This window comes from Amphibalanus amphitrite, unplaced genomic scaffold (genome assembly GCF_019059575.1).
Source record: "Amphibalanus amphitrite isolate SeventyFive unplaced genomic scaffold, NRLGWU_Aamphi_draft 000076F_arrow, whole genome shotgun sequence".
Taxonomy (NCBI): Eukaryota; Metazoa; Arthropoda; class Thecostraca; order Balanomorpha; family Balanidae; genus Amphibalanus; species Amphibalanus amphitrite.
Window position 1 is genome coordinate 161,204 of NW_024881572.1, and position 27,157 is coordinate 188,360.

At 49.2% G+C, this 27,157-nt stretch overlaps 1 protein-coding gene across 1 annotated transcript; it reads right to left on the minus strand.

Moving 5' to 3' along the window:
- Positions 1-1,368: 1,368 nt before the first annotated feature.
- LOC122379366 (frequenin-1-like) lies at positions 1,369-27,157 on the minus strand. Its single transcript, XM_043361506.1, has 7 exons — positions 26,800-27,157; positions 15,281-15,305; positions 14,660-14,708; positions 12,809-12,898; positions 7,768-7,846; positions 5,513-5,601; positions 1,369-3,132 (listed from the first exon to the last, which is right to left on the minus strand). Exons 1-7 carry the CDS (start codon positions 26,861-26,863, stop codon positions 2,962-2,964), a joined length of 567 nt encoding a protein of 188 aa, XP_043217441.1. The 5' UTR covers positions 26,864-27,157; the 3' UTR covers positions 1,369-2,961.

Genomic DNA, 27,157 nt, shown 5'->3' on the forward strand with positions numbered 1-27,157 from the left:
GACGAAGATTCTACGCCGTCCGGCCAATCACGTTCCATAACCGCGGCCGAGCGGCGCCCCCGCTGACCTTGAACGGGATTGGCCGAACTCGACGTAGGTAGAATCTTCGTCGTCCGAGAGACATCGATGATTATGCTATGTCTTTAGTACATAGTTGGTACATAGTACACAGTGGAACACCGGCAGTCGGCACAGGGGTAAGGTGACCTCGGTACAAAGGTGGAAGCGGTGACCTATGGACTGACCTCTGCAGCCACTGCGTACCTATTGTTGTCCGGCGCCTGACCGGCGTGTGGCGTGTCGGCGTGACGTGTCGCTGAGTCGATCCGTCATTACACGTCCGACGGTAAACAGCCGGAGGCGGTGAGCCGCACAGGCGACCCGGCCATCAGACGGCGGTCGGCGGGACGTGGCCGTGACCGACGTCAGGTAACCGAGCCGTCGGGTACCGTCCCGTGACCGGTATCAGCTGGCGGGACAATCGGTGACTGTGACCGTCGCCAGGTGTCGATGATGTAGGTATGTATACCAGCCCGTTGACCTCCTCCCGCTGACCTCTGCTCGGTGACCACTGCTCTGTGACCTCCTCCCGGTGACCACTGCTCTGTGACCTCTCGGTGACCACTGCTCTGTGACCTCCTCCCGGTGACCTCTGCTCGGTGACCTCTGCTGGGTGACGGCAAGGCGGATAGGTACCGTCTGGTGCGGTGCGGACGCACCGATAGTCTCAACTAGAAAAAGCTATGGACCGTTAGTACTTATTCGATGCCCAAGCCCTAGGTTTGCAAAATGCCTTCTCAACGGTCCCTTTCGTTGACTGGCCCTGATGCATGTACATATGTACAAAAGTACACCTTATTCATACTACCTGAACGGCGCAACTTTTTGACGTTAAACAAACGTTTCCATGGACCCTTTTGAATGTTTTTGCTGTTGTTGAATTCAAATACATTGGGACTAGAACGTTCACGTGAGATGCTTATCTACTTCCGCATAGGTAGGAGGTAGTGAATATCCGACTCTGAACATCATTCGGTTGCGCTCTGATTGTTAGCTTACCAATTCTTTTTTCAATTCCAGTGAGGGACGACGGGATAATGCTAAAATGTCAAGGTTATTGACAGGCTTTGGGCCCAACCAGGCTTTACATGTATAAAACGACAGCCATGCCCGTCTCGACAGACTCGATGTTAGTGACTAGACAGTAGACCGTACCGGAGTTCCGCAATTGCTGAACGTTTATGTGCCGATCGGGTTTTCGGCTGCTACAAACTATGCATTGTACAATGCCTTTCTTAGCGATCCCCACACCGTATTTATGTCAGTCGCTACATTACATGCAGTTATTACGAATAGACAAATAGCCCATAACTTCGACGCATTTTATTTCCGACGTTTTATTGACGATTGGCAGTAGCATAAAATATGGAACAAAGCACTAACAACAATAGCTTATTCCCGGTGTCGCCTTGCCGAGGACACACTTCAATATGATTCAGATTGTTCTGATGATACCTAGATTATCATTAATTCATCTATTCCATAAACGATGCATAACAGGATAAGGAAAACCGAAGCGAGAAGCGAGAAGACGCTACGCTTTGAAAAGTGGTGTCGTCAGTCGTGCTCAATAAAACTTTGTAACACGCACGCAATAGAGAAATCAAACTGATCTCAAATTCACTGAGTGGAACGACTGAGCAAGCATTACCGATTCACGGAGAAAACAAACATAGCACTGTGAAGTTGAGTGAGTTCAAAGCGACTGGCCCGGCCGTCCGCCGGGTGCCATTGCGAGGAGGCCCGCTCCGCGCCGCTGGAGCCAAACGTACAGAGCGATCTCATAAACGGGCGCCGCCGTCCAAAGCACATGTGCATTGGAGCTATACAGAGCTGAATGGCGGCGACGCAGTCCAACTTGGCCAGCCGAGGAGCCGGCGGGATGAGCCCGCTGGGACCGCGGCGGTCGACACACACCGGACCTTGCAGCAGCAGTGTGATCGATCGCGCAGGGCAGGCGGCTCACCGGGGTAGGTGACGCGAGCCGGAGGGTCACCCGGTCCGACCTATGAGCGGGTCACTAGGGAGCGGAGGAGCCCTGGGGATGACGCAGGTCGGCTGGGGTGGCCGGGTGGCCTCCCAGTCGACCGTGTAGTGTGGCCCTGGTGTGCGGCGGATCCGTCATGCAGGCTCGATTCAGCTGGGATAAGCTGGGTCGGTGATGACTGATGATTCTTGCCACAGGGCATTCGTGGAGAAGAAGCTGTTGTGTGGTGTATCTAAGAGGTTCAGCTGGTCATCGACGTAAGATTTCCGTTGGACCGGGAGCCTGCAGCCGTGTGCTGTGCAGATTCTGAGGAATTGCTGACGTCTATTTCTCTCTGGGAGTGAGCTACTTTGGTCTGGTTGAAGCTGGACTCAGAGTCTCATCGGACTGAATTAGGGAATGAGTCTCGGTGTGCGCTGCTTCCCCTGGGACATGAAGGTCCACACCCGGCCAGAGAAGTGGCTTTGATGGGGAACGTCGAACGTCTGAGCCCCACAACAGTTAGTCACTCAAAGCGGAGCACCTGGTCTGACCCACCCTCCCAAACCCGGCCAGCCTGACCACACGACAGTCATCACCGATCACCATCGCAGGGGTCAGGTGTCCTCGCAGTTCATCACCTCAGTTCTGTCAGCATCACAGAGCAGTCACCAATGGTCACCAGCCAGTGCCAGCTGTACTCGACAGTCGACAGTCTCAGCTGAACAAGCCACCATCCACCACAACTGCTCACCGCTGGCTGTCATCGATGATGGTTAGCCGTCGATTGGTCACAGTTTTGATCACCATTGACCTTTTTAAGTTCACTGTGCGCCAGCCGGCTACAGTCCACTGCGCAGACCGGTTATAGTCCACTGTGCGTCGGCCGGGAGTCACTGTCACCGTTCCGACCCCTCCCCGAAGCGGGGGTGCCGCTAGGGCGTCTCCCCAAAGCTGAGCGCCTGCACTATCCGAGGGTCGGTCTTGCTGCCCTCCTTGAACTCCTCGAAGGTCAGCTGGTTGTCGCCGTTCTGGTCCATCAGCTCGTAGATCTTGTCGACGCGGCTCTTGGCGCTGTTTTCGTCATCGTCGCTGACCTGCTGACCCTGGGGGAGGGGAGGGGGAGCTGTCACCAACGCTATGGGGAGGGGTAGGGGTGACTATCAGTGACTCTGTGTGGGAGGGGAGGGATGTAACTGTCACCGACACTGGGAGAATGGGGAGGGGTGACTATATAGTCAGTTAAATTAGGAAGGAGAGGGTAGATTGTCACTGACTCTGTGGGAAGGGGAGGGGTGTATAGTCGGTCAAATATGTATCTTTCCCGGCCGCCAAGTGGCGCTACGGTCTGGATTCGATAGTTGGCTGAGCCCACACCCCAGCTGCCCTGGCGGCTCTGGCGGCCCTGTGACGTCACGCGCGGGGGCGGAGCTACACAGCGCGGCGGCCGGCTGGAGAGTGACCGCAGACCAGCACTGGACGGCCTCGCCGCCGGGTGCTCCGGCGGGTCTGGCCGGGAGAGGCGAGCAAGCGGATGCGTTAGGAATCTAACGAATGTGAGGGCAGCGCGATGGTCTAATGATGGCTGTGCTTTCATGCGCCGTGTAAATTGTAGACTGAGTGCTATGAGCTATCAAAGGATTATCTGGTGTTTCAACAGGGGTCGCTGACCTAAAAATTAAGATGGTTGCTCTTGATACGATCGAATGCTTGGTGATATGATGATTAGCGCAAGAGAAATATTTAATCGAATTATGACCGGTTATTTACGACCGGCCAATTATTTATTTATGACCGGCCAACTTGATGTGCGATTTCTGCAACCGTTCTACCCTCATCACTCAACTGAATAATTCTCCCCTTTTCAAAAACGGTGCAGTGATACGGCATCTCAAACCTAGAGCGACTACACTCAAGTTCAAGCTAACGGTCTCCACTCTCCAATTCAGATACCTATCGAAACCTTTCCGCGACCCGGTGCTGTGGCTCAATCAGTGGGCCAGCTGGCCGCAGACCATACCCGCAGGGCATGAACCTTTGACCATATTAGGTCAACACGCCGTGGCCCCAGCCCGCTCGCCAGGTCCGCGCTCATTGGCCGACGCGGCAACCGCACAACCTGTCCCCTCCCCTCCGTAGTACTCGCAGCGGCCGGCGGATTCAGCCAAGTTACCGACCTGCCCAGCGTGGGGTGGGCCGGCCGGGAAAGATACATATTTGACCGACTATACTTGTCACTGACGCTATGGGGAGGCCGGGGAGGGGGAGGGGAAGTTTGTCACTGACGCTATGGGGGAAGGGTGTGGTTGCCACTGACCCTGCGGGGAAGATGAGGGTTGATATCGTCACTTCTTTGGCTGATTGCCACTGACCTGTTAATCATTTAGGGGAGTGTAAGGGAAGAGATGATACCGTTATTTAACCTTAAAGAAAGGTGAGGGGAGGCTCGACGGCAGCACTGCCGGACCTATTTGTCAACACCATGTAGTTATAACAAAATTGGCGGGAAGAGCGCAGTGGTGCTGTATAAACAACAATAAATATTAAAAGTTTGTCGTGTGGTGACGCCGGGATGAGGACATATTGTGACATGTTTCTGAGTGTCCAACAGTAAACGAGCTTTCCGAACTTTTGTTTTATGAGTGCGCTAGGGACGTATTTATCAAAATAAAGCGTCTTAAATCTTGGTAAATAAGCGGAAAGGTTGTCGCATCAATAACTTCAAAAGATGACTTGATGTTGAATGAAGAGCATGGAGCTGATCTTTTGTATGCTTTGTACCCATTAGAAACATTAAATTTCACACTGACTCAATGATTAATACAAAGATGTACATGTAACGATTCATAACGTGCATGCTACATACACCTATGGCGAATATTTCACAATAAGCCATGCGATCAAATACAAATGGCGATTTATTCAGCTGTGCCATTCTATTCTGATTTATTGCCTCCTTCTGTGATTTATAAAGCCCTGTTGTTTATCCCATCGCTTTATTGAAAGGCTGTTTTTGCGAAACAAATGATGGTTGAAATTTAGCTATTTTCGGACAAAAACAATGGGCTGAAACAGTTGAAGGTGCGCTGAACCTCTCATGTGATAATGATGCATATCGGATTGCCGAACTGCTTTCGTGTTGTTCGTGTTGAGCGCTTATTAATTATTATAGTAATTTAAAGTTCAGGCGTCAGTCTCCACCAACACTATCTGTTCTGATACTGAGTACGGGCGTGTCAGGGCTAATATCCATATCCTCTAATCTCATCCATATTACGACCTGAGCTAAGCCGCGCTGCGGCCGCTTCAATTTCGTACAGCTGGTCGCTCAGAGCCAGCAGATATAACACTCATTACAGTTCCGAAAGGGAACAAGCCATCGCGGAGGGCGCGCATTTTGGGAAAGTAGCCGTCAGACCGGCCAGCTTCGGCACTTTATCACCCGGCGGTGACAAAATCTGCAGCGAAACAAGTCCCATAACTTACCACCATTTCGTAAATGGCGCCGACGATGTTGTACATCTCTTCCCGGGTGATGTAGCCGTCGTTGTCGACGTCATACAGTTTGAAAGCCCCTGGATTAGAAAAAACCGTCAGGGTTAGTAAGAGATAAAAGAGGTTACGTCCGTCCACCGTACATTATGACATATCGTTCATAGCGCGTACGAAAAAAAAAATCATAAATATATGCAGAAGTTTCACCGAGACAAAAAGATTAAGCGGCGAGGACGTACATATGGACATGTTATGTAGTTTGATATGCAAACATTCGCAATCTTCCTGACATTTTGCGTGACAAAGGCATGATAAAAGTACCTATTAATATGTCAAGCTTTTTTGCCCGTTACATGCTTTTACACCGTCTGTCCCATGGATCGCTCTGAATGTAAATATCTATTCTGCATCAACTTAATTTTGATTCGTCTATCAGCTAGTGTTTGGCGCTCTGAGTCTGCGGTTATCCATCTTACACTCAGGGGCGGATCCAGGAAAACTCCAAGGGGAGGGTCATGAATCGAAGTGGTGCCCCTACCTATACCCAAAATTAAAAACTCAACGGATTTCGTCCACTTCATTTTGGTGGTGCCCCCATTTTCAGTTTTTTTTTCTTTTTATTTTTTATTTTTAGTCAGTATCTTAACTCTTAGCCACAACCACATTTACCAATTGTAAGCAAGTATATATGAATGTGCTATGTGTATATATGTTGTGGACGCTGAGTAGTGAGTACTTACCAGGAACGTTATCAGGTAAGCAAATCGTTGTCAGTCCGACGAACTTGACCCTGGCGTCTAAAGGGTCTGTCCTTGACACTTCAGGCTTATCAGGGGCACCAAAGTCCTTCCAGGGACACCACAAACCTGTCAGGGGCACCTACGGCCTTGTAGGGGCGCCACAGGCCCGCCAGGGGCACCACAGGCCTGCCAGGAAGCAGGGGCACCACAGGTCTAGCAAGTATACACGACAGGCCTGTCAGGGGCACAACGGGCCTGTTGGGCCCATGAGCACCCCTAGGGGCAGGGGCACCACAGTCCTTCCAGGGGCACCGCAGGCCTGTGAGGGGCACCAGCGGCCTAGCAGGGGCACCAGTCAACACAGGCCTGCCAGGGGCACCAGAGGCCTGCCAGGAGCACCACCGACCTCGCAGGGGTAACTTGGGCCTGTCAGGGCCCAGGGGCACTACGGGCCTGTCGAGAGGCACTTCAGGCTTTTCAGGGGCACCATAGTCCTCTCCGGGCGCAGGGGTAGCAGGGGCACCAGAGGCCTGCCAGGGGCACTACAGGCCTAGCAAGGGCACCACTGGTCTATCAGGGGCACCACGAGCCTGTCATAGCCAGGCATCTCAGGCTTGTCAAGGCCCAGGGGCACCACAGGTCTGTGAGGGGCACCAGCGACCTAGCAGGGGCACCAGTCAACACAGGTCTGCCAGGGGCGCCACAGACCTGCCAGGGGCACCACAGACCTGCCAGGGGCACCAGAGGTCTGCCAAGGGCACCACCGGCCTCGCAGGGGCACCTTGGGCCTGTCAGGGGCACCACGGGCCTGCCGAGGGGCACTTCAGACTTTTCAGGGGCACCAGTCCTCTCCGGGCGCAGGGGTACCAGCGGCCTAGCAAGGGCACCAGGGGCCTGCCAGGGGCACCAGCGGCCTAGCAAGGGCACCAGAGGCCTGCCAGGGGCACCACAGGCCTAACAAGGGCACCACGGGCCTGTCAGGGGCACCTCAGGCTTGTCAGGGCCCAGAGACACCACAGTCCTTCCAAGGGCACCGCAAGCCTGTCAGAGGCACCAGAGGCCTGCCAGGGGCACCACAGGCCTAGCAAGGGCACCACTGGCCTGTCAGGGGCACCTCAGGCTTGTCAGGGCCCAGGGGCACCACAGTCCTTCCAGGGGCATTACAAGCCTGTCAGGGGCACCAGAGGCCTAGCAAGGGCACCACAGGCCTGCCAGGGGCACCACCGGCCTTGCAGGGGCGCCTCAGGCCTGTCAGGGGCACCACGTGCCTGCCGGGGACACTTCAGGCTTGTCAGGGGTGTTACAGTCCTGTCAGGGCCCAGGGGCACCAGGCCCGTGGTGTCCCTGCTAGGCCTGTGGTGCCCCTGGCGGTCCTGTGGTGCCCCTGTCAGGACTGTGATACCCCTGATAGGCCGGTGGTGCCCCTGGCAGGTCTTTGGGCCCCCGGGCCGCAAGGGGGGGCCATGACCCATGTGACCCCCCCCCCTTGGATCCGCCCCTGCTTACACTCGAGTTTTTCGTCCATGTTCCCTCTTGACGTCACGCTGAGCGCCTTGATGAACTCCTGGAACTCGATCGACCCGTCCTGAAACGGAATAATTAATCGGCTCATTAGCGGCTCAGACATTTGGCCGCCGAGCTGCTAATGGGGAGCGGGAAGTCAGCCGATCGGTGGCTAGTATTACTGCAGGGGTTTGTGTGCCAAGCCAATGCAATAGATACATGAATAGGGATTGGGTACCATCCAGCAGAAAACAGCTATAGATAAAAGGAAATGATTCAGTCACACAGGCGATTGATAATCAAAAGTTGAATGAAAAACCATACACTGTGGAAAAACCTATTGTTCCCAGTAATCATATATGTAACTATGTAGGTACAGTGGTACACAGCTGTTCAATAGTTAATGAAAATATAGGCTTGGCATGATGAGCTCAAAAGATGGCTGTCATTGAGTAAATCGTTGGGGCACTTTGTATCCACTTTTGGCCAGCGTCGGCTGTCCACCGCTCACCGGAGCCGAGTGATGTGCCAGTCGATCAGGGGGACCGCAAAAAGCGCTGTAACTGGAGAGTCATATCACCAGCATCAGGACGGAGACGTTCTCAGATGGTCAGTCGTTTTGAAATCTGTTCGCCGATGACGCTGAACTTATCGAACACACCAAAAACCCGAATTTCTATGTACAGATCAATGTTACAGAAAGTCGCAATGATAAGATATCCCTGTCCGAAAAGGAGGAATGTGGGTCCGTGGATGTTCTACCAACATTCTATGTCACCAATGATAGTCTGCAGGCAAAGAGATGTGTCAACACTCAGCGGGGCAGGTATTTTGTCGCTTCTTCCCATAGGCGACTATCTAAACGTTGGCTCTAATCAGCTGAACTATCGACATTGGATAGATAATAGATAAATGATTTTGTAGTTTCAACGTTATAAGCAAGCAGTCGTATTCATCTAAAAACTGCAAATTTAACATTGTGTCCTAATACTCGTCCAATGCAACCTTACTTTGCGTATGCGTATGCCGTATATTTATATTCATTAACTATTGTTGAAAAATACCATTGCATAGAGCTGTCATGGACCAGATTGTAATTACTTGCATACGAAAAGGGTCATGCCTACTGTAAATGACCAACGTGTCTGATCGGCACCACAGATCAATGTTCAGTCCAATGTCAATACCAGTTCCTCAATATCGTGCCCCCTCGTAATAGCCAATTTCGTGTATTACCAGGTATTATGACTCAAAGACCCAATAAAGCGTCTGCTATGATCCGGTTTGAGCCAGACGGCCCTAAAGGGAAAGTTACACCTCTCTCAATTGAATTCCGGACCGTATCAATCGTGCGGATGGCGCTTTGCCGGAGCGACAGGGTCCCTTTGGACACAGCTGTCTGACATTTTAACCCGCGCCCCACTGGGGTCTGTGTATAACACGCCCTACTGGGGGGGGGGGGGGGCTATTCATAGCCCCCCCCCTCCTAACTCCGAAACTACTGGGCCGATCGTCAAAATTCAAACGGCGTCTGATAGCCCCGGAAAAACTGTCGAGCGAAACCTAATTTCATTGACCTCGAGGTCACCGATGACGTCACAGGTCAGGTCAAAGTAAAAATTATTAGCATTTTGGCTTGTTCACCTTTTGGGCTCTGGCCGCCGTCTTACAAGTCAGATCAGGCTCATTTTTGGGACACACACTCTTAAACAGATGCTCTAAATACCCTGAGGGTACCAAGCTTTTACTTTGATTTTCAGGTCAAGGTCAGGTCATCAAAGGTCACGAAAATATTTTATCATGCGTCGGTCACGTGACACATGTTTTATGGTCCATTTAGGCCATAGATTTCGAATTTGATGTCGTCTGTGTCATTCGAGGTCATTTTGAGTCGAATTTAGCTTAGGTCAGGTCACTTTCAGGTCAAAAAAGGTCAAATTTTGAAGTTTAAATTTTTCAACAAAAAAGGTGTCTATTGGATGCGGTTTGAGCTCAGGAACACGATGGTGCCATTTATATTGGTGTACGATGTCAAATACATACTGAAAAATTGATTTGAAAAATTAATAATTGTGAATTTTTTGCAATAATGCGTATAACTTGGCCATTTTTGAAGATATTTAGCTAAAACTTGCTAGAGTTAGTTATAATCAAACGTTCTGTCACATATATTCCGGTTTTTTCGAAAAGTCAAAAAGTTTTTGAAAAAAATATAAAAATACATATTTTGAATATTATTATATCAAATTTTCGAAATTTTCAAAATTTTGAAAATTCGAGATAGCAGTTTGATAGCGCGGTCAATTCTGAGTCCTTTCATGCAAAGAAATTGGATCTAGCTTAAAAACTGAGCTCTTGGGAGCGATTGCCGTGGTTCAATGTTTTGCGTCGAAATCGGCCGAACATGACGTCACTCTGACGTCATTTCCGGCCGACCTATGGTAGCTGCGAAGTTCAAATTTTGACACAAGGTGTCAAATTGATGCAGCCAAAGGTACTGTAAGTTTGGCGTCGATCCGTCAAGCGGTTTGGAAGTTATTGCAGAAAAACGGGAGGGGGGGCTATAAATAGCCCCCCCCCCCCAGTGGGGCGCGGGTTAAGGTTGTATTTTATCAGAGGACGTTGGCCGTTGTAACTTGTAGTGAGTGCTGTCTTTGATGGTCGTCGTAGCACTGTCTAGCTGCGTAATCTTGGCTGCAGTGGCACAGCCCAGCCGCCTGCCAGAATTGACTGCGGTGGTAGGCTGTGCCGCAGCACCGCAGCGCATTGCGGTACAGCCTATGCTCCATTGACTTTAGCCCCGCGTCACACATACATACGAGGGCTGGCCTGAGTTCCAGCTTCTGCCTTCTTAGCAACACATATGACATACCAATACCACAATTACAAGAACCTGTGCCATGAAGCACATGACTGTTGCATCACATCAGGCCTCTTTTTGTTTTCTTTGGCGTTATATTTTCCCCTTTTTCATCTGCCATGCATTAGTCATCAGCGTTTTGTGTTTTGCTAAAATGTGATTATTGCCAGAAACTACGTCATGTTATAAGCGTCTCAGCGGCTTTTAGCTGTCATGGACACAAAAATGGGTGTTATCCACCAAACATTTGTTCATTGTTGCATTTGACTTATATCGCAAATAAGACGTCGCACAAGAGCCGGCTCGCACTCAACAACCCCATCCAATTTCACATCCAATGCGCGGTGGTTACAACAGTTGGTCTCAGACGTCGGCGCCAAATGGTCCAGTGATGGATTAACAGTTCTGCGGCTGGTGTACCACGCTCACTGAACAGCGGCGGTCACGGCTCTGCAGGACACCGACCGTCCCGTCCCGTAATTAGAGTCCGAAAACGAGCTGACCGCGTTCCATAATTGGTAGCTGTCGTGCCGCCTCGTTTACCGTTGCCCTGGCGCGATCGGCGCTGCGAGGTCGGGCGAAAGCCACGCCTACCGATAGTGGCATGGAACGGTCCAACACGCGACAGACACCCACCCTCTCCCCGCCCCTCCCCCACCGATCACCGGAATGGCCAGACGGTCGTCGTTTGCCACCCACCATCGGCCACTAGAGCCGACAGAGTAAAGCTGTGACCAGAAACGATCGGTCGAATCTGCAAGTCAGATGTCGCCGCCGCGGAGTGGATGTCCCCATGATGGCTGTGAGGCACGCCACTCTGCGCTCGGACGGCGGTCTCTCCGGGCTGTCCGGTCAGTCTCCAGCCGGGCATTTCGGGGTGGCCCGGAGCCGGCCGCCAGCGGTGCCGGCCGCGCCGCAGCAGTGGCAGCGCTGACAGGTTTAGGGCCAGATAAGACGGGCGTCGCTCTCGCAGACGGAAGTAATTTCCCTAATGCTGGCCGCCGTTTCCCTCCGAGAGCTAACGACTCGAAGACAGAGCGTCTCGTATGTGAGCAGTCAAGGGACGTGCTTTGAAACTGTCTGTGACGATAGCGCGGCCAAACATAAAACACCAACCACTGCCGCATTGCGGTAGAGGATTGAAGGCTGGAGAACCTCTAGGGGAGCTATGTCGACAATGAATTTTACTTTAAACTAGTTATATTAAAGTTCTTTATCGCTACTCTGGGTAATCAAATGACGGTTCAAATCAAATAAACTAAAATATGCCCGGTGAATGTCGTATCGGCGGATAATTCAAACATGTATAAGTAATTAAACGTAAGCGAGAGCACTAAGCGCTTTAAAACCAGTTTTAATTGGATTTAAAATTTCATTTCAAGCCTTCTCTTTAGTTAGTACACAACTTAAGACTTTTACAATTACCGACACAAAGCACAATTACCGACATACAATTACCATTAGCGATACAAAGCAAGGAAAAGATAAGAGAAAAAGTAAAAATATCCGGAAATAACTGTTCCGCATCTCGTATAGAATGTGTAGAGCGTATGTCTCCCGCTGGTGAAAGTCCGGATTCGAGTCCGCTTCCTTATTTGATATATGTAAACGTGAAACTCTTGACGGGGATTCGGTCTGCGGATGGTAGACATCTGCAGTCAGAAGTATGATCTCTAAAGCAGGGATAGGATCCTTGAGTCTCCCACCGACGCGCAATTTTTCGTCATCTTTCAGTGATAGCCCGTTAGCATTAAATTATCAAGAAACAATAAGGTCACAACCTTCCCTAATCTATTCTTCCTTTCTCGCTCCCTCACACTCTCACTTTCTGCGTTTTCGGAATGAAATAGATATACGAAACGCAGCAACAATATTAAAAAAAGGAGAGCTGATTAATTTTCATTGACCGTTTTGAGTTAACAATCACTTATAATCCTAATTCACATTTGTCGACAATTTTCTTCTAATCCTCCCGTTCACAGCCCACCCCGCCTCCTGAGTCATCGCCTCGCTCAGCGGTGCTGATTGGTGTCTGAGAGCCCGAGGCGCTGATTGCGCTCCACTCCACACGTCAGACGGGCACGGCCGCCGACTGGACTGGGCGGTGGGACCTCGCCCGGGGCAGGTAACCGGCAACCACCTCCCACCCTCCCCCCCCCCCCACTCCCCGCGGCCTGCTCTCACCTTATTCACGTCGAACACTCGGAACACCAGCGAGGCGAACTTAGTCGGGTCGCCGTGAGGGAAGAACTGCTTATAAATCTTGATAAAACCCTGCACGGGAGAAAGAAAGATTCATCAGCTTTGTTTCTATAATGATGTTGGCCGTTGGATGTGCTTTTATATACCTTAGCCCAAGTGAAAATAAAACACTTATTAGTCAGATGGTTTGAAAGCATATCAGACCCAAATAAGCCACCAGAATCTCCACACAAATCAATCATGGCCGGGGCTGTGTACCGGAGTTCCACCAGTACCGGCCGTGTGTTCCCCGACCGTGCCGTGTGCGTGCCTACTGCCTGACGCCCGTAGCCACCGGCCGGGCGCTCCGCTCGGCTGTTGCGGGGGGCGGGCCCGGGTAGTTGACGACCGCCGCGGCCGGCGCGGGCGTGCGTGGCTCCCCGTAGTATCGTGCGCGTCCTGCCGGCAGCGCCGCCCTCGCCCGGCCAGGCCATTAACACAAGTTTGCTCGCCTAACGAGCGGACCCACGAGAACGCGCGGCTGCATACCTCGGGGCGCGGCGAACCGGCGCGGCCTAACCGGGTCGTCCCTGGTGTAGGGTAGAAAACAAATAAGTTAGACGGTGACTGTGCTCCCGCTGGCTCAGCTCTGCCGCGCTGATCAGTGGTGAGAGCCAGGCTCGAGGTGATTTGACGCTGTCGAGTTGGAGATGACCGGTGATCAGCGCCGTGTTTGTGTTCCCCGGGCAAAATGAAATGACTCGGGGGAATGTGTAGGTGCCGTTCGTTATCACAGACACGGTAACACACAAACGCGTCGTTTGACCGACAAGTCCCGTCACTAATGTATAACTTTAAGCTACATGGGACTTATCAATAATGCTGGCCTGGCCCTGGCTGTAGATTATCTCTGAGCACACAAACACAACAAATGTTACATTTGGTCAAAATTTAAAAAGCTTGTGGCACTATCATGACGTGATTCGGATAAAAAATCAACGCTTCGGTAATCAAAATGCAACTTACATTATCACATGTCTCCCTGTGAGTGTGCACGCAAACATGTCATTTTAATGGGTGGTTCTGTCCATCTCAGCCTCTGGAAAAGTTATCCACAAACGGGAAGCTGATGCTAGACGACACTACAAAAAAGACAAAACATTTTACAGAGGACAAGCAATACAGATTTATCATCCAATTGATGGCATTAACAGTGATATGTCCGACCCAGGCACTGATCAGAGCGGAGGTTTGACTGGTTTCATTGCAACTCTTCGACAACGCTGTAATCGACATTAGTCCGTAATAGAGGCCATCAGAGAGCCTGTCTCCTCTCCGCTGACCGCCGCGCCGGTCGGGAGGCCGCAGCACTGCCGAGTGTCACAACAGTTAGGCCGTCCGCCCCACCGGGAAATGGGAACTCTCGGCTCCACAGCCGTCCAAATTGCACGGTCGATGGCCATAACGAACGCCGCCACCCCATTTCCATAAGTGAAGGAGTTTCGACATCATTCAGTCACGGAGTGCGACGACTATTAAGTCGATTCGATCAAACCTGGACACCCGCCAGACGGGAACTGCAGTTCGGACAACGCCCGGCTTCGGTGAAATGTTATCTTACATCAGATGATATTCTGCCAGTGACAATAATAAGAGACTCCTGATGATAATGGTCCACGGTTCGTGGGAGCATCCGCGGCCAGTTGAACTCGTGGGACAGATCGTGTGCATCTTTGATCTTTGATATAGACACGCAAACCTATGGCATCCAACGCCTCCCGATCTGCCGCGTGTTTTCCCGAGCCAGTGAAATACCGCAATATTTAGTCCCCGGTTATTAAGCGACACACTTACCTGTTCATCTAGTTCGCCATTAGGGTAGTCCTTGATGAACCCTTTGTGCCTGCGGAACAAAGCACTCTCGTTAGTCGCGTCTCCGCTCGCTCGTCCAGGGCTCCTCTAAATGAGCAGCGCGTAGCGGTGGTCCGGACACATCGGCACACATCAACAGGTGCGGGATCGCTGACAAACAATGCAAAATGAGCTGACGTAATTAATTTGTTACATTAATTTTGGTTAGCTTGATGCGTGTATTTCCTGACAGCTCTATATCTTGCAGTTTGTATCAAATAAAAAAGAGAGTGATGCAAGGCCGTACATAGGTTTTTTCCTTGAAAAGTGAATGCGAGCGAGAGTGTAAACAAACGTGCAGTGTTACATAAATCTTCTTCAGCAATATATTCCAGAATCGAGACTCACAACTCTTACTCGAATGCAATAACCTGTCCAAACGTCTAAGGACTTTTAGGGGCGGGCTCAGTTTTACTGCTGGTCTGAAAAACGCGTGAATGATTATGACTGATGGCATAGATAACATGCTTCATGCTATCTATGACTGTGGGAATCACAGGCATTGTTATTGAGGCGAGCGATTACATTGCGCAAATTGCATTACGCATTGCAATGCTCACTTACCAGTGTTGTATTTCCTTTTTCGTGACTGCAGCATGCAACGAAAAGAAATGGTTAGTAGCACATCAAACGACATTTCTGCCAATCTAACGGAAGCATTGTTGCTGAAGATAAGCACCTCACTATACATCTTTTCATCATAAACCTCGGGGGCCGTAGTGCCTAACATGCAAGTGCCAATTTAGCAATAAATTTCACATTACCTTATAAAAATCGTGTGTCAAAATATGAAATAGTTCTTAATAATTTCTCGGAGCATTATCCTGCATCGTCAAACAAAAGCCAAAATTTCAAACACGTTTTACCTACTACAATCCCTTAGATAAGCATCTAAGTCAGGAAGTAATCACGTCCGCTTAATCCAGTTCGATTAAATTACCCCTTGGCGGTCACGGTGTGTGCTCCTTTGACGTCATTAAATCTATTCTAAGCCTCCAACGCCAGTGGCCAGGCTTGACCCTGTCTAATGCCAATATGTATAACTGATACAACTCCGGCTGGAATATTGTTCGACGGCAACGGGCAGATTTGAAGCAGAGGCTTAATGAGCACTCCTAATCAAATGCAAATGATTGTCATGCAGTGAGGGTCGTGAGCAGCAGCACTTAGACAACAGCACAACAGCAAAGGCTGTATGCAGCCCGATCTACATTCACTAAGAGGCTTAGACCAACAAACACATGTATGGTAGCTTTGAGCATTGTCTGAAGAAATTATTAGGGTCCTGCTCTCAAAAGAAGTGTGCTTATACAGATTCCAAAATGCAGATTCCGCTAGCATAAGATCATATGTTTTCATTCATCACTTGTGCCTGCTGCTGATGTGTTCAGTGTTTCTTTCCTACTATATTGGTAGACTACTTTATTGGTATGCGATCACATAAGACTGGGGTGATTGCGGCGAATCTGCGGAGCAGCTGCGCCGGCTCCGAATGTCATCAGCCGTCTCCTGGGCCGGGACAGCGGCGTCGGCCGTCCGTCCGGCTTCCTCGCCGCCGGACAGTGACCATTTGTAAACTGTCATCGTACACACCGGACCCAGCAGGACCACCGGCCGGATTTGGCAACCGCAGTCGATCGCTCGGCAGCCCAGGAAACGAATGATGACTGCGGCGCCGCTCGGCGGAATTCGCTGGCGGCTAACGATGTACGCCTACGCATCAACGAACGACGTACACGGCGGCGTGCGCGACGAGCCCCTCTCCTCGCCGGAGCGGCAGCGACCGTCGTCGCCGCAGCCTCGAGCACCCTTCCATCGATTCGAGACCCATTCTTCCGAGCCATTTCGTTTGTGTTTGTGTCGTCGCGAGCGGCCGTGACAGCAGCGCACGGGGTCATTATCAGCGCGCCGTCGCCGCGCTGAGATGGTCAGAGCGGTGCTGATCGGCGGCGGCTTCCATCAGCGTCAGCGGCTGGGTCAGCAGCTGTCCGTATGCTCAGCGCATCATAGTGTTCTCGTATGTGTGCACGTCATGGTCAACAAAGGAAATCGCGGATGCCTCTTGTCTGATGTGCTATCATCGACAAGCTTGGTGTTTTCATCGGCAGGCTTGGCGTTTTCGTCGGCAGGCTTGGTGACCCTTTTGATGTCGCACATTACACAGCACACGGATGTTAAGGAAATCATTTAAATTCCTTTTGGCATTTGCGATAAAATCTCTGCAAAGACATGCAGGTAAGATGAATTGAAGTTTCGACCAAAGTGCGGAAAAATTCCTATATGACCGTTCACTGACTTGTCGATCGCTTACAGCCTGGGATAATATCATTACAGCTTCGGTCACAAGCACTGGCACATCTATTACAAACGTAAAGTTATACGTACCTTTTTATAACGTTAATTTGTTTAACCGTAAATTGTAGCTAGTGCAATTCGATTGTTATGTCTTTCATTCTCGTTTTATATTCTTTTCTCCATCTTCATCTCCATCTCCATCTCCATCTTTTCTCCATCTCCATCTTCACTTCGCATTCATCTGTTGGTCAAACGTTTGCAATCATAATACTTTGCAATGAATAAAACCCATCTTCGCACTTACCACAGTCTGACATCTCGTCAGGAACTTGTCAGTAGCCTACTTCGAGAGCGGGTGCTTGCATGGATATTCCGCAAGTTAGGTACCTTTCAGCAGACTCAATCCCGTGAACAGCGCTGGCAGCGTGCATCTTGTAGACAAGTTACTGGCCAGAGTTCAACTGACTGACTCAATGGCAGCGCCAGTCAATCCCGGACAGAACATTCTCGAGCCGCAGAGCCACTTGAGGCGCGGAGAAGTTTGGCGGTGGCGGCGGCGGGCGGACGGATCGGCAATACCCGCCGGCATCGGGCGTCCTTCGCGTCGGTCAATCAGCGGGCCGGGTCAGCGGATACATCCTCCATCATGTTCGCCCCTTCCGGCTCCTTACGCCCGTATTTGCTACGGCTTCCGATCTGTCACAGCGTGTCCAGAGTCTTGTGCCTTTCTTGTCCACCTCTCTCTCTCTCTCTCTCTCTCTCTCTCTCTCTCTCTCTCTCTCTCTCTCTTTCTCTCTCTCTCTCTTTCCTCATAATCCTCTCTGAGAGAGAGAGAGAGAGAGATCCTCCTCATAATCCTCTCTTTCCTCATAATCCTCTCTGAGAGAGAGAGAGAGAGAGAGAGAGAGAGAGAGAGAGAGAGAGAGAGAGAGAGAGAGAGAGAGAGAGAGAGAGAGAGAGAGAGAGAGAGAGAGAGAGAGAGAGAGAGAGAGAGAGAGAGAGAGAGAGAGAGAGAGAGAGAGAGAGAGAGAGAGAGAGAGAGAGAGAGAGAGAGAGAGAGAGAGAGAGAGAGAGAGAGAGAGAGAGAGAGAGAGAGAGAGAGAGAGAGAGAGAGAGAGAGAGAGAGAGAGAGAGAGAGAGAGAGAGAGAGAGAGAGAGAGAGAGAGAGAACTTTGTATTTACAGACACGCTGAAATTTGGCATAGCAAAAAACTAAAGATTGATAACCTGATGGTAGCCTGATCGGGGTTTCATCGAGTCGGACGTTGCACTCTGTGGTAGGCGCCCACCTCCACCCCCACACCCACAGACCGCGTCTCAGGATCCGGCGCTCGGGATGAGATGAACAACGCTAAAACGGTGCTTTCAAGTCCGGCGAGCAGTATGAATTTTGCATGCCCTCCATATATTTTGCATAAGCCTAACGACGTGAGGCCGAGCACGAGTCAAGTGCAGCACTCAACGAGAACTCTGCAGGTTTCTCATGACTGACATGTGCGCGTTCTCAGCATAGGAAAACAGGATCTCAGCTCCAAAGGTCAACGCCATTGCCATTCGGACCAGTTGCACAGTTGTTTGCCTGTGCTAACGTCTCATGCATCTTGTTAGGAGGAAGCTTTGGTCGGTCCGTGATGGAGGGGTCAGACTGCTCTCGTCAGTCTCTGAACCCCCTCCGGTCGACAGCATATATATGCACCCCGACCGACCCTGGTCGACCTTTCACCTTTCATTGATTTACGATCGTACCCAACTTTTGCACTGCAGCTGCTCGAGCCGAGCTCATCGAGAAGTTGTATCGGCTGCAGTGGTAGGTTGTGCCTGTATTTACAATATGATTGCACAACTGACAGTGGTGGCTCCCGGCACATTATCCGTCATAACGTCATCCTTTGGCATTCATTCATCGATTGCAGCTTCCCGTGACAGCGGGAGAGGAGAGCTCAGATTCATCTGACTGACACCAGGCAGACCATGCCTTATACCATTCACTCAAGATGTGTTTTGTCAGTTCGGAGATGGATATTAGGCAATGAATAGACAACGTAGTAGTGATTCATGCTATCTCTGGATAATGCAATGAATTAATAAAACATTGATTACAATGTTTGTTTGATGATTCTAATTTCTATTTATAGGTACTTTACTGCATTCCTAGGTTTTTAGATGGTATGGGCAGGACAATTAATTCCTAAAAACAAGGACTTGAAGTGATTAAGAAGTTCAAAATAAATGAGGTAGGTAATAAATATTTCTTGTTAATAACATGTCTTTATCGTTTGATCTGCCGTACCAATCAAGTGCTGAATATCACAACCATTCAATAAATATTAAAGGAAATAGTTCACTTTCACGAAATTATTTTTTTTTGCAACGATTTATGATTTTTTATGTTCAAAATAATCAGCAAAGAAAATAAAACCTTTTTATAACAAAAGATTTTTTTTCTATATTTTGATATAGGGATGGATGCGACTAATTACAGACCGATTTCTCTGTTAAACGTTGTGTCTAAGATTCTTGAAAGAGTTGTTTCACTTCAGCTTAAGACATATTTAGAAGACTGTTGTCTGTTATCGGACGAGCAGTTTGGATTCCGACCTGGTCATTCCGTAAACCATGCTCTCATTGCGTTGACAGAGTCAATTCGGTCCACCATCGATAGCGGCAAAATATGTATCTTGGTGTCATTAGATCTGAGCAGAGCCTTTGATTCTGTTGATCACAGTATATTGCTTCAAAAACTTTCTCATTACGGAATTGAACACCCCTGGTTTGAGAGCTACCTTGCTGAGAGATGTCAGTATGTTCGAGGCTGTGATGATTTTAGAGGCAAGGTCTCATCAGGTGTTCCGCAAGGCAGTGTCTTGGGCCCAACGTTGTTCAATTTGTTTGTCAATGATATGACTTCTGTTGCCAATAACTTGGGCTCCCTAGTCCAATACGCAGATGATACTCAGATAATTGTTTCAGGTAAACCTCAAGACATTGATGACATTATAAATCGTCTTCAAACATTGCTGAACAGGCTTCGTGTATGGTTCTCTCGAAATCGCCTGACGATCAATGTCAGTAAATCACAAGTAGCTGTTTTTGGCTCTAAAACTATTTTGAGGCGAATCAACTTGCGGAGCATTACTATCTTTGATGTTGTGATACCCGTCAAAAGTACATTGGTGAGTCTAGGCGTGACAATAGACAGTTGTTTCACCTGGAGCAGTCATATTGACAGCGTCGTAGGCCGATGTATAGGCATGTTAATCCGCCTAAGTCACCTTCGTCATGTGTTACCTCCCAAAACCATCGTATTATTGATAAATGCTCTAGTTCTTCCTCATCTTCGCTTCTGTGTGTCTCTTTGGGGCACATGTGGTCTGGCTCAGAGGAAGAGAATATCAAAAATTGTCAAATTTGCGCGGCGCATCGCAGGTAGAGAACATCAAAATATTGCATGGCGCGGTGACCTCGAGTTGGAATGCAACATTGCTGTCCTCACCGTTGTTCGCCAGTGCCTACTCTATCCAGAAACCATGTCGCCGTTACTTTCATCCCTCTTTAGGACCAGGAAATCGGAACGTAATACGAGACAGGCTTGTAACCTTGATCTTATTGCTCCTAAAACTGACTTCTTAAAACGCTCCTTATCATACCAGGGTTCAAAATTGTGGAACAGTTTGCCGACACAGATAAGAAGTGCATCTAAAAAGGAATTGATTAAATATCTTCAAACAAAGGAGCACACAGTTTAATTGTCATACATGAGACACATGGTTATTTATATCTTCGCGTATGGATTGCTTCACACTGCGCCGAATATTGTGTTAGTCGATTCACTGGCGGATCCAGGGGGGGGCCACCGGGGCCATGGCCCCCCCCAAAAGCCTGAAAGGGGGGGCCAACATATCTTTTGGCCCCCCCCAAAACGCTTGGAGAAAAATTAATGTGAGAAGGTTGCGTAGTAGATACCTACTAGAATCAGCAGCGTGATTCAATAGCGTAGAGAAAGTCAGGGGCGCGGGAACTACTTTCAGACTGGGGGAGCACACCATAATAGAGATCAACCTAGGGTCCCCCCAAATCTAGTTTTCTCACCGGTTTTAGGCCACTTATTTTTCATCCCTTGGCTTTTTCAACAAAAAAAGAAACAGTTGCAAAAAAGGACGGTATTCCGTCTGAAAGTTGTGGGGGCACCGCCCCCACTGGCGGATCCAGGGGGGCCACCGGGGCCATGGCCCCCCAAAAGCCTGAAAGAGGGGGCCAACATATCTTTTGGCCCCCCAAAACGCTTGAAGAAAAATTAATGTGAGAAGGTTGCGTAGTAGATACCATAATCAGCAGCGTGATTCAATAGTGTAGAGAAAGTCAGGGGCGCGGGAACTACTTTCAGACTGGGGGAGCACACCATAATAGAGATCAACCTAGGGTCCCCCCAAATCTAGTTTTCTCACCGGTTTTAGGCCACTTATTTTTCATCCCTTGGCTTTTTCAACAACAAAAAAAGAAAACAATTGCAAAAAAGGACGGTATTCCGTTTGAAAGTTGTGGGGGCACCGCCCCCACTGGCGGATTCAAGGGGGCCACCGGGGCCATGGGCCCAAAAAGCCTGAAAGAGGGGGCCAACAATCTTTTGGCCCCCCAAAACGCTCGAAGAAAAATTAATGTGAGAAGGTTGTGTATATCATACTTACTAGAATCAGCAGCGTGATTCAATAGCGTAGAGAAACCCAGGGGCGCGGGAACTACTTTTAGACGGGGGGGGGGGGGGGAGGTCACACCATGATAGAGATCAACCTAGGATCCCCCAAATATAGTTTTGTCGCCGGTTTTAGGCCACTTATTTTTCATCCCTTGGCTTTTTCAACAAAAAAAGAAAACATTTGCAAAAAGGAGCGGTATTCTGTCTGAAAGTTGTGGGGGCACCGCCCGCACGGCCCCAGAGTTGGGGGGGGGGGGCAAGCTGCCACCACTGCCCCCTCCCCCCGGTTCCCGCGCCTATGGAGAAACTACCGGGTTTACTAGCTTCCTTCATAAAGTGTCGTCATGTCTTATCGTCACCCGAGAAGGTCTTATTGCATAAATATCGATTGAGCTGTCAAGTTAACAAACTTGCTGTGGCAGCCTGACCTGACATGACCCGGCAACTTTTCATTCACGGAATATGCGCAATAAATTTTTTAGGAAAACTCCCTGAGTTTTCGTTGAAAAAAAAAACTTGTTTTGTTTCGTAATTGTACAAGAAGCATATGAGGGACCTTTTTGTCCCTTCCTGCGAAACGGTAAAAGACTTATTTCGGTCACAGCTCAGGCCAATCTCTAAGGGTCAGTCGGGTCACTTATTTCTTAAAAGGGTCCTTACGGCATCCAAGGACCAATTCCGGCTTTTGAGTGCGCCACATCAGCATTTGATGCTACGACAGATGTCGAAATCTGAATATATGTTACAGGCCGTATGAAAATTCGGTCCGTTTGCAAACGGCCTGGCCCAGTCAGGCCATATGAAACTACCTGAAAACACCGGCCGTTTGCAAACTATGACCTGAAATATCAGACCGTTTGAAAACGACCTAGTTGGTTTCGGCATAGCGGATCCAGGGGGGCCACGGGGTCATGCCCCCAAGCCTGAAAGGGGAACAACATATATTTTTTGTCCCCAAAAACACTTAAGAAAAATGAATGTGAGAAGGGCGTAGTAGGTAGAGAGAAAATACCGTATCATTAAAAATCTGTGAGCTTGATAAAAGTGTTGGTCTTGTCTTCACCCAAGAAGTTCTTATTACAGACTTTAACCATGGATGAAAGAACCTTCATCCCCTGGTTCTCCTTCATCCATGCTTTAACTCTCGATCGACGTGTGAAGTTATCGTGTAAGGTATCATGAAGCCGATCGCGACGAAACTTTAGTACCCTCATGGTGACAAAGTCTGAAAATTTCATGACCCTGACCCAAGTGAACTTTGACTTGTGGCCTATTTCTCGAGACTATCCGTGCGTTCGGAGAGCATGGAATATTCACCGTCCCCGGGAATATTCCCCGTGCCGCGTTCGGAGGCGTATCTCTCTGAACGGCTAATCTCCGGAAATATTCCGCGCGCATGGAATATTCAACGGATTCCACGTGGAATGTGCCTCTCCGAACGCACCATATGTTTGGCCATGTTGGAGGCCATGTTTGGCCGGAATAGCGATTCGGCGTATGTCGGCTCACATTATCCGCGCTTTCATAGTCTTTTCGTGGTTTAAAACGCTCAAACATGTGATATGATGTTGCTCCCACGCATTAGGGCGGATGCCAATGTCACCTTACGGTCAAGTCAGGTCATTGACCTTTGATGACCTCGGTGCACTTTTCCGAGTTTAACATGTTTCTAGGATGGTCTCGTTTAGCTGATTTTGAATTTAGCATTTTGCAGCCATTTGAACATTTACGAAGTAGTTTTGATGCCTTCGTATCATGTTACGTAGCTGCCAGTGGTAGTGGACACCTGCTATACGGACGCCCATAAGTACCCCTACTGGTTGATCTGACCTGACCTGCCCCGACATGGTCTAAACGCATGAAGACATTATCTATGATCCAAACTAACATGAAATTTGTGATCAGCACAAAAAAAACGTATTACAGCCTTACTTTAGGAGGTTCTGACAGGTCCTGATTTTTCCGTCTTTTGGGTCTGTGACCTGACCTGGGCGGTGTTTCACGGCACGCTGCCAGCCGCTGCCAGCGCTGATGGCACTTTTGGTTTCAATGGAGACATCAACAAGCCTATACCCACAACACTACCGAAGGCTGACCTTAGCTCGCGGAATGCGCTGTCAGCGGCTGTCAGCACGACCGTGAAACACCGCCCTGGAAGGTCAACCAATGACCAAGGACCTTAAAATCGGGTATCATCGGCTTCGTCTCGTCACTCACGGGCAACACGCCTGTTTTTTTTTCCGCGAGCTCTAGCTTAATCAGGGGCCGAACGGCAGGGGGTCCAACCGACACCTCCCAGCCCGCGAAGGCTGCGCCACGCACCGACCCGGAGCGGGCTAATTGGTCGACAAAAGCAATTTGAAGTGTTTTCAAAGTAATATTTAGGCTCGGGTTGGGCGGGCTACCATTTCTATATTTTTTATTTTTAGTTTTAAAAAAATATCGTTTCAGGGCTGTGACGAAAAAATAAGTGGCCTAAATCCGATGAGAAAACAGGATTTGGGGGTACCCTAGGTTTGGTTACTTGCAGGAGTTGGCCCCCCCCAAAACGCAAGTCTGGATCCGCCAGTGAGTCGATTAAGTGTTCATATATGAATATGTGTGAAATTGTATGCATGTGTGCGTCTGTTTGTGCTATGCCACCGTAATGCCCACTGTTCTGTGGTTGGTGGATGTTTGACATAATAATAATAATAATAATAATAGGAAGAACTTTTCAGTTTCTGTAAGGCACACGCGATCCAGTATGAAAAGAGCATGGGTCCCGAAAATTCTTCAGAAACAGAGAAATTATCGCAGCCACCGGCATTTGGGCGATCTGCTCGATCTGATAATGTTCCCCTGAATGTCCTAATTGATCAGTACGAGAATTTCTCTAGAGTTCTCGTAGATAATTTCTCTAGTTTCTGAAGCATTTTCGGGACCCATGCTCTTTTCATACTGGATGGAAATATATGCAAGGCACAAATCCTCAACGCAAGACACCTTTTTCGGGACGAGAAATAGAATATCTTTGCCTAGGGTGATCGTTGGGCTGTAAAAGCTCCTGATTTATGCTCGTCTCAGCCCAAGCTACGGAACTGCTATTCCAGTTCAAAACCCATGTTAAAAAGTGAACTATTTCCTTTAACGTTGTAGATCAACACATGCCCATTCATCGCGCCCGTGAAAAGCTATACCGCCGTTTTAAACTTTCGAGATCTTTGCTTTTGGTTTAGCCCTACTTGCCACTTGCCAGCCTGTTGTAAAGCAAGCCTGGAAAGTCTTTTTGCACTAATCCCGCTCAGTGAGCCACATTGCTGTATATTTAGGCCTAATATAGCGCTCCGCTCATTCATTTTCTATTAGGCACCTTCTGCTGATGCTGTTATGGTATGTCAGGGAGCTAATGGAGATAGGCGCAGTCATCAACACGGCACAATGCGCGCCCCAGAGGCGGCCCCTGGCCAGGGTCCGTACAGCAGCGAGCAGCGGCCCGGCGGAAATACGAACACCGGCACGAATGGTGCGGAGATTGCGCCAGAGCCGCGGCCCAAAATACAGCCGGAGGACGTCCCGCGGAGCCGCGCGGTGTCGTCTGCACGGATTTCGACACCGTTATCAATATCCGCTGCACTATAGGCGGAGACGGCGCTCGCAGCCGCCTGTCTCAACGATGGTATTGTGGTACACGACGTGGTCGCAAAGGGATACAACTATCAACTTTTCTTCTTTTGGAGCGGACAATAGAAATGTAACTGTAAATTTAATTTTAGGACAATGATGTTGACGTAAGCTCTTTGCACTTGTGTTGCCTGTCAGCGATGCCTGAAGCGGAGTTCAAGATCTATCGAGAAACGGCAAGACATCTAACATGCCTTGAAGTATTTTGACGATGCTACTACCGATCATACCACTTAAAGGGACCCTCCCACCTTCAAAAAAAGTTAATGAATTGGCACGAAAGTGATGTCGCTCGGTTCAGAAAGAGCGAAAACGAATATCTACCAAATTTCATCGAAAAATATTAACCGGTTTTCAAGATATTAGACTTTTACTTTTGTTTACTTTTTGGGATCTCCGCTGTTCCTAGCGACTTTATTTGAAAGTGCGGCATTTGTTGCGCGCAAAGCAGCATATACCACCGCGTGCTACCAAACGTTTTAGTAAAAGATTTAAAAATCGTTAGATCTCCGCTGACGTCACAAATTCTAAGGGGGCATACCAATGCACTAGCCCCTTAGAATCCGAAAACTGCAAGTTTGAAATTCCATATCTCCGAATTAAAGCATTTGTCGATGTTGTGAGTGCCCGAACCGGTATTTGCAGGCCATGGCCACCAATTTGGCTATCTCAACTCAAAACTAATGTTAAGGTGGGAGTGTCCCTTTAAAGATGATTGCACTTTAAAGCTGATGCATTGCACTTGCTTATGCCACCATTACCTAAAAGCTAGTTTAAATAAAGTGATTTGTTCCGCGAGGTAACATAGCTCCCTTTCTGTCATATCTGCCAGGCCCACATGCCGAGTCGGAGGCACAAATTTCCCTCACTCATCTGCTCCGAATACGATTCCCGGAGGAACCGTTAGAGGTGAAATGAACACACCGAGGCGCACGTGGCTCATAAAGACACCGGCTGTAGGAAGCCTCGGAAACCAAAGTTCATGTCTCGCTTGTTTGTTTACGCCGAGAAACGTCTGACCATTCGTTAACTCTTGACGACGCATATGGCTTTATTGAGTGACAACCTTACTTGACTTCACATTGATTGAGTCTATATCGGTTGCTTTTTTATAACGGATTCTTAGCAGTAGTTGATATTTTTACTGTTTCGTATAAAGATCCAGTCAAGAGGCGACTACTTTGCTGAAAAAAACAATACTGCCTTTTTTAGATAGTTTAATATATACGAACATTTAAAAGACTTGTAATATTGTAGCAATGCATAATACAGATTCTATCATTTCCTACCCAAAAATAAGATATAATCACCAAATTTAGACGGAAACTATGAGAACGCTTACATCGGCTTCTTAGCATTTACGTGGGCTTCGATCACGTTTAGCAATTAACAGTATGGTATGGCTTACACGGACGACATCGTCTGTACTCACAGTAGGTCTCATTGAGCAGCTGGTCCATTGTTTCCTGCTTCAGCTTGGAGTTTTTCTTCCCCATGATCACAAAATAAGACGAGAATGCTGTCTAACAGGACCGGTTGACGTCGTTGTTTGAGGCGGGATCACTGGTTCACGTGGTCAAGCTGATCAGCTGGTCCGCATTCACAAACTCCCTCCCCTGGTCTGCGGCTCCTGTCCCGCCGCTCCGCCCGTGCGTTCTCCGGTCGGCTGTGTTGACTGACGGGCTGGCACAGGCCCTGTCCGGTCCTGCCCTCAGGTCAGAGGTGGTTGCCGTCCCGTCAGCGCCGCCCACCGGGTCCGTACCGCCGCCGCCGCCGCACGGAGGCACACT

Coding starts and splice junctions, on each gene's coding strand:
- LOC122379366 (XM_043361506.1), bottom strand. CDS start 26,863: ATGGGGAAGAAAAACTCCAAGCTGAAGCAGGAAACAATGGACCAGCTG. Junction 15,306..26,799: donor GCTGCTCAATGAGACCTACT/GTGAGTACAGAC, acceptor TGCATGCTGCAG/TCACGAAAAAGGAAATACAA. Junction 7,847..12,808: donor GAGTGTTCGACGTGAATAAG/GTGAGAGCAGGC, acceptor ATTCCGTTTCAG/GACGGGTCGATCGAGTTCCA.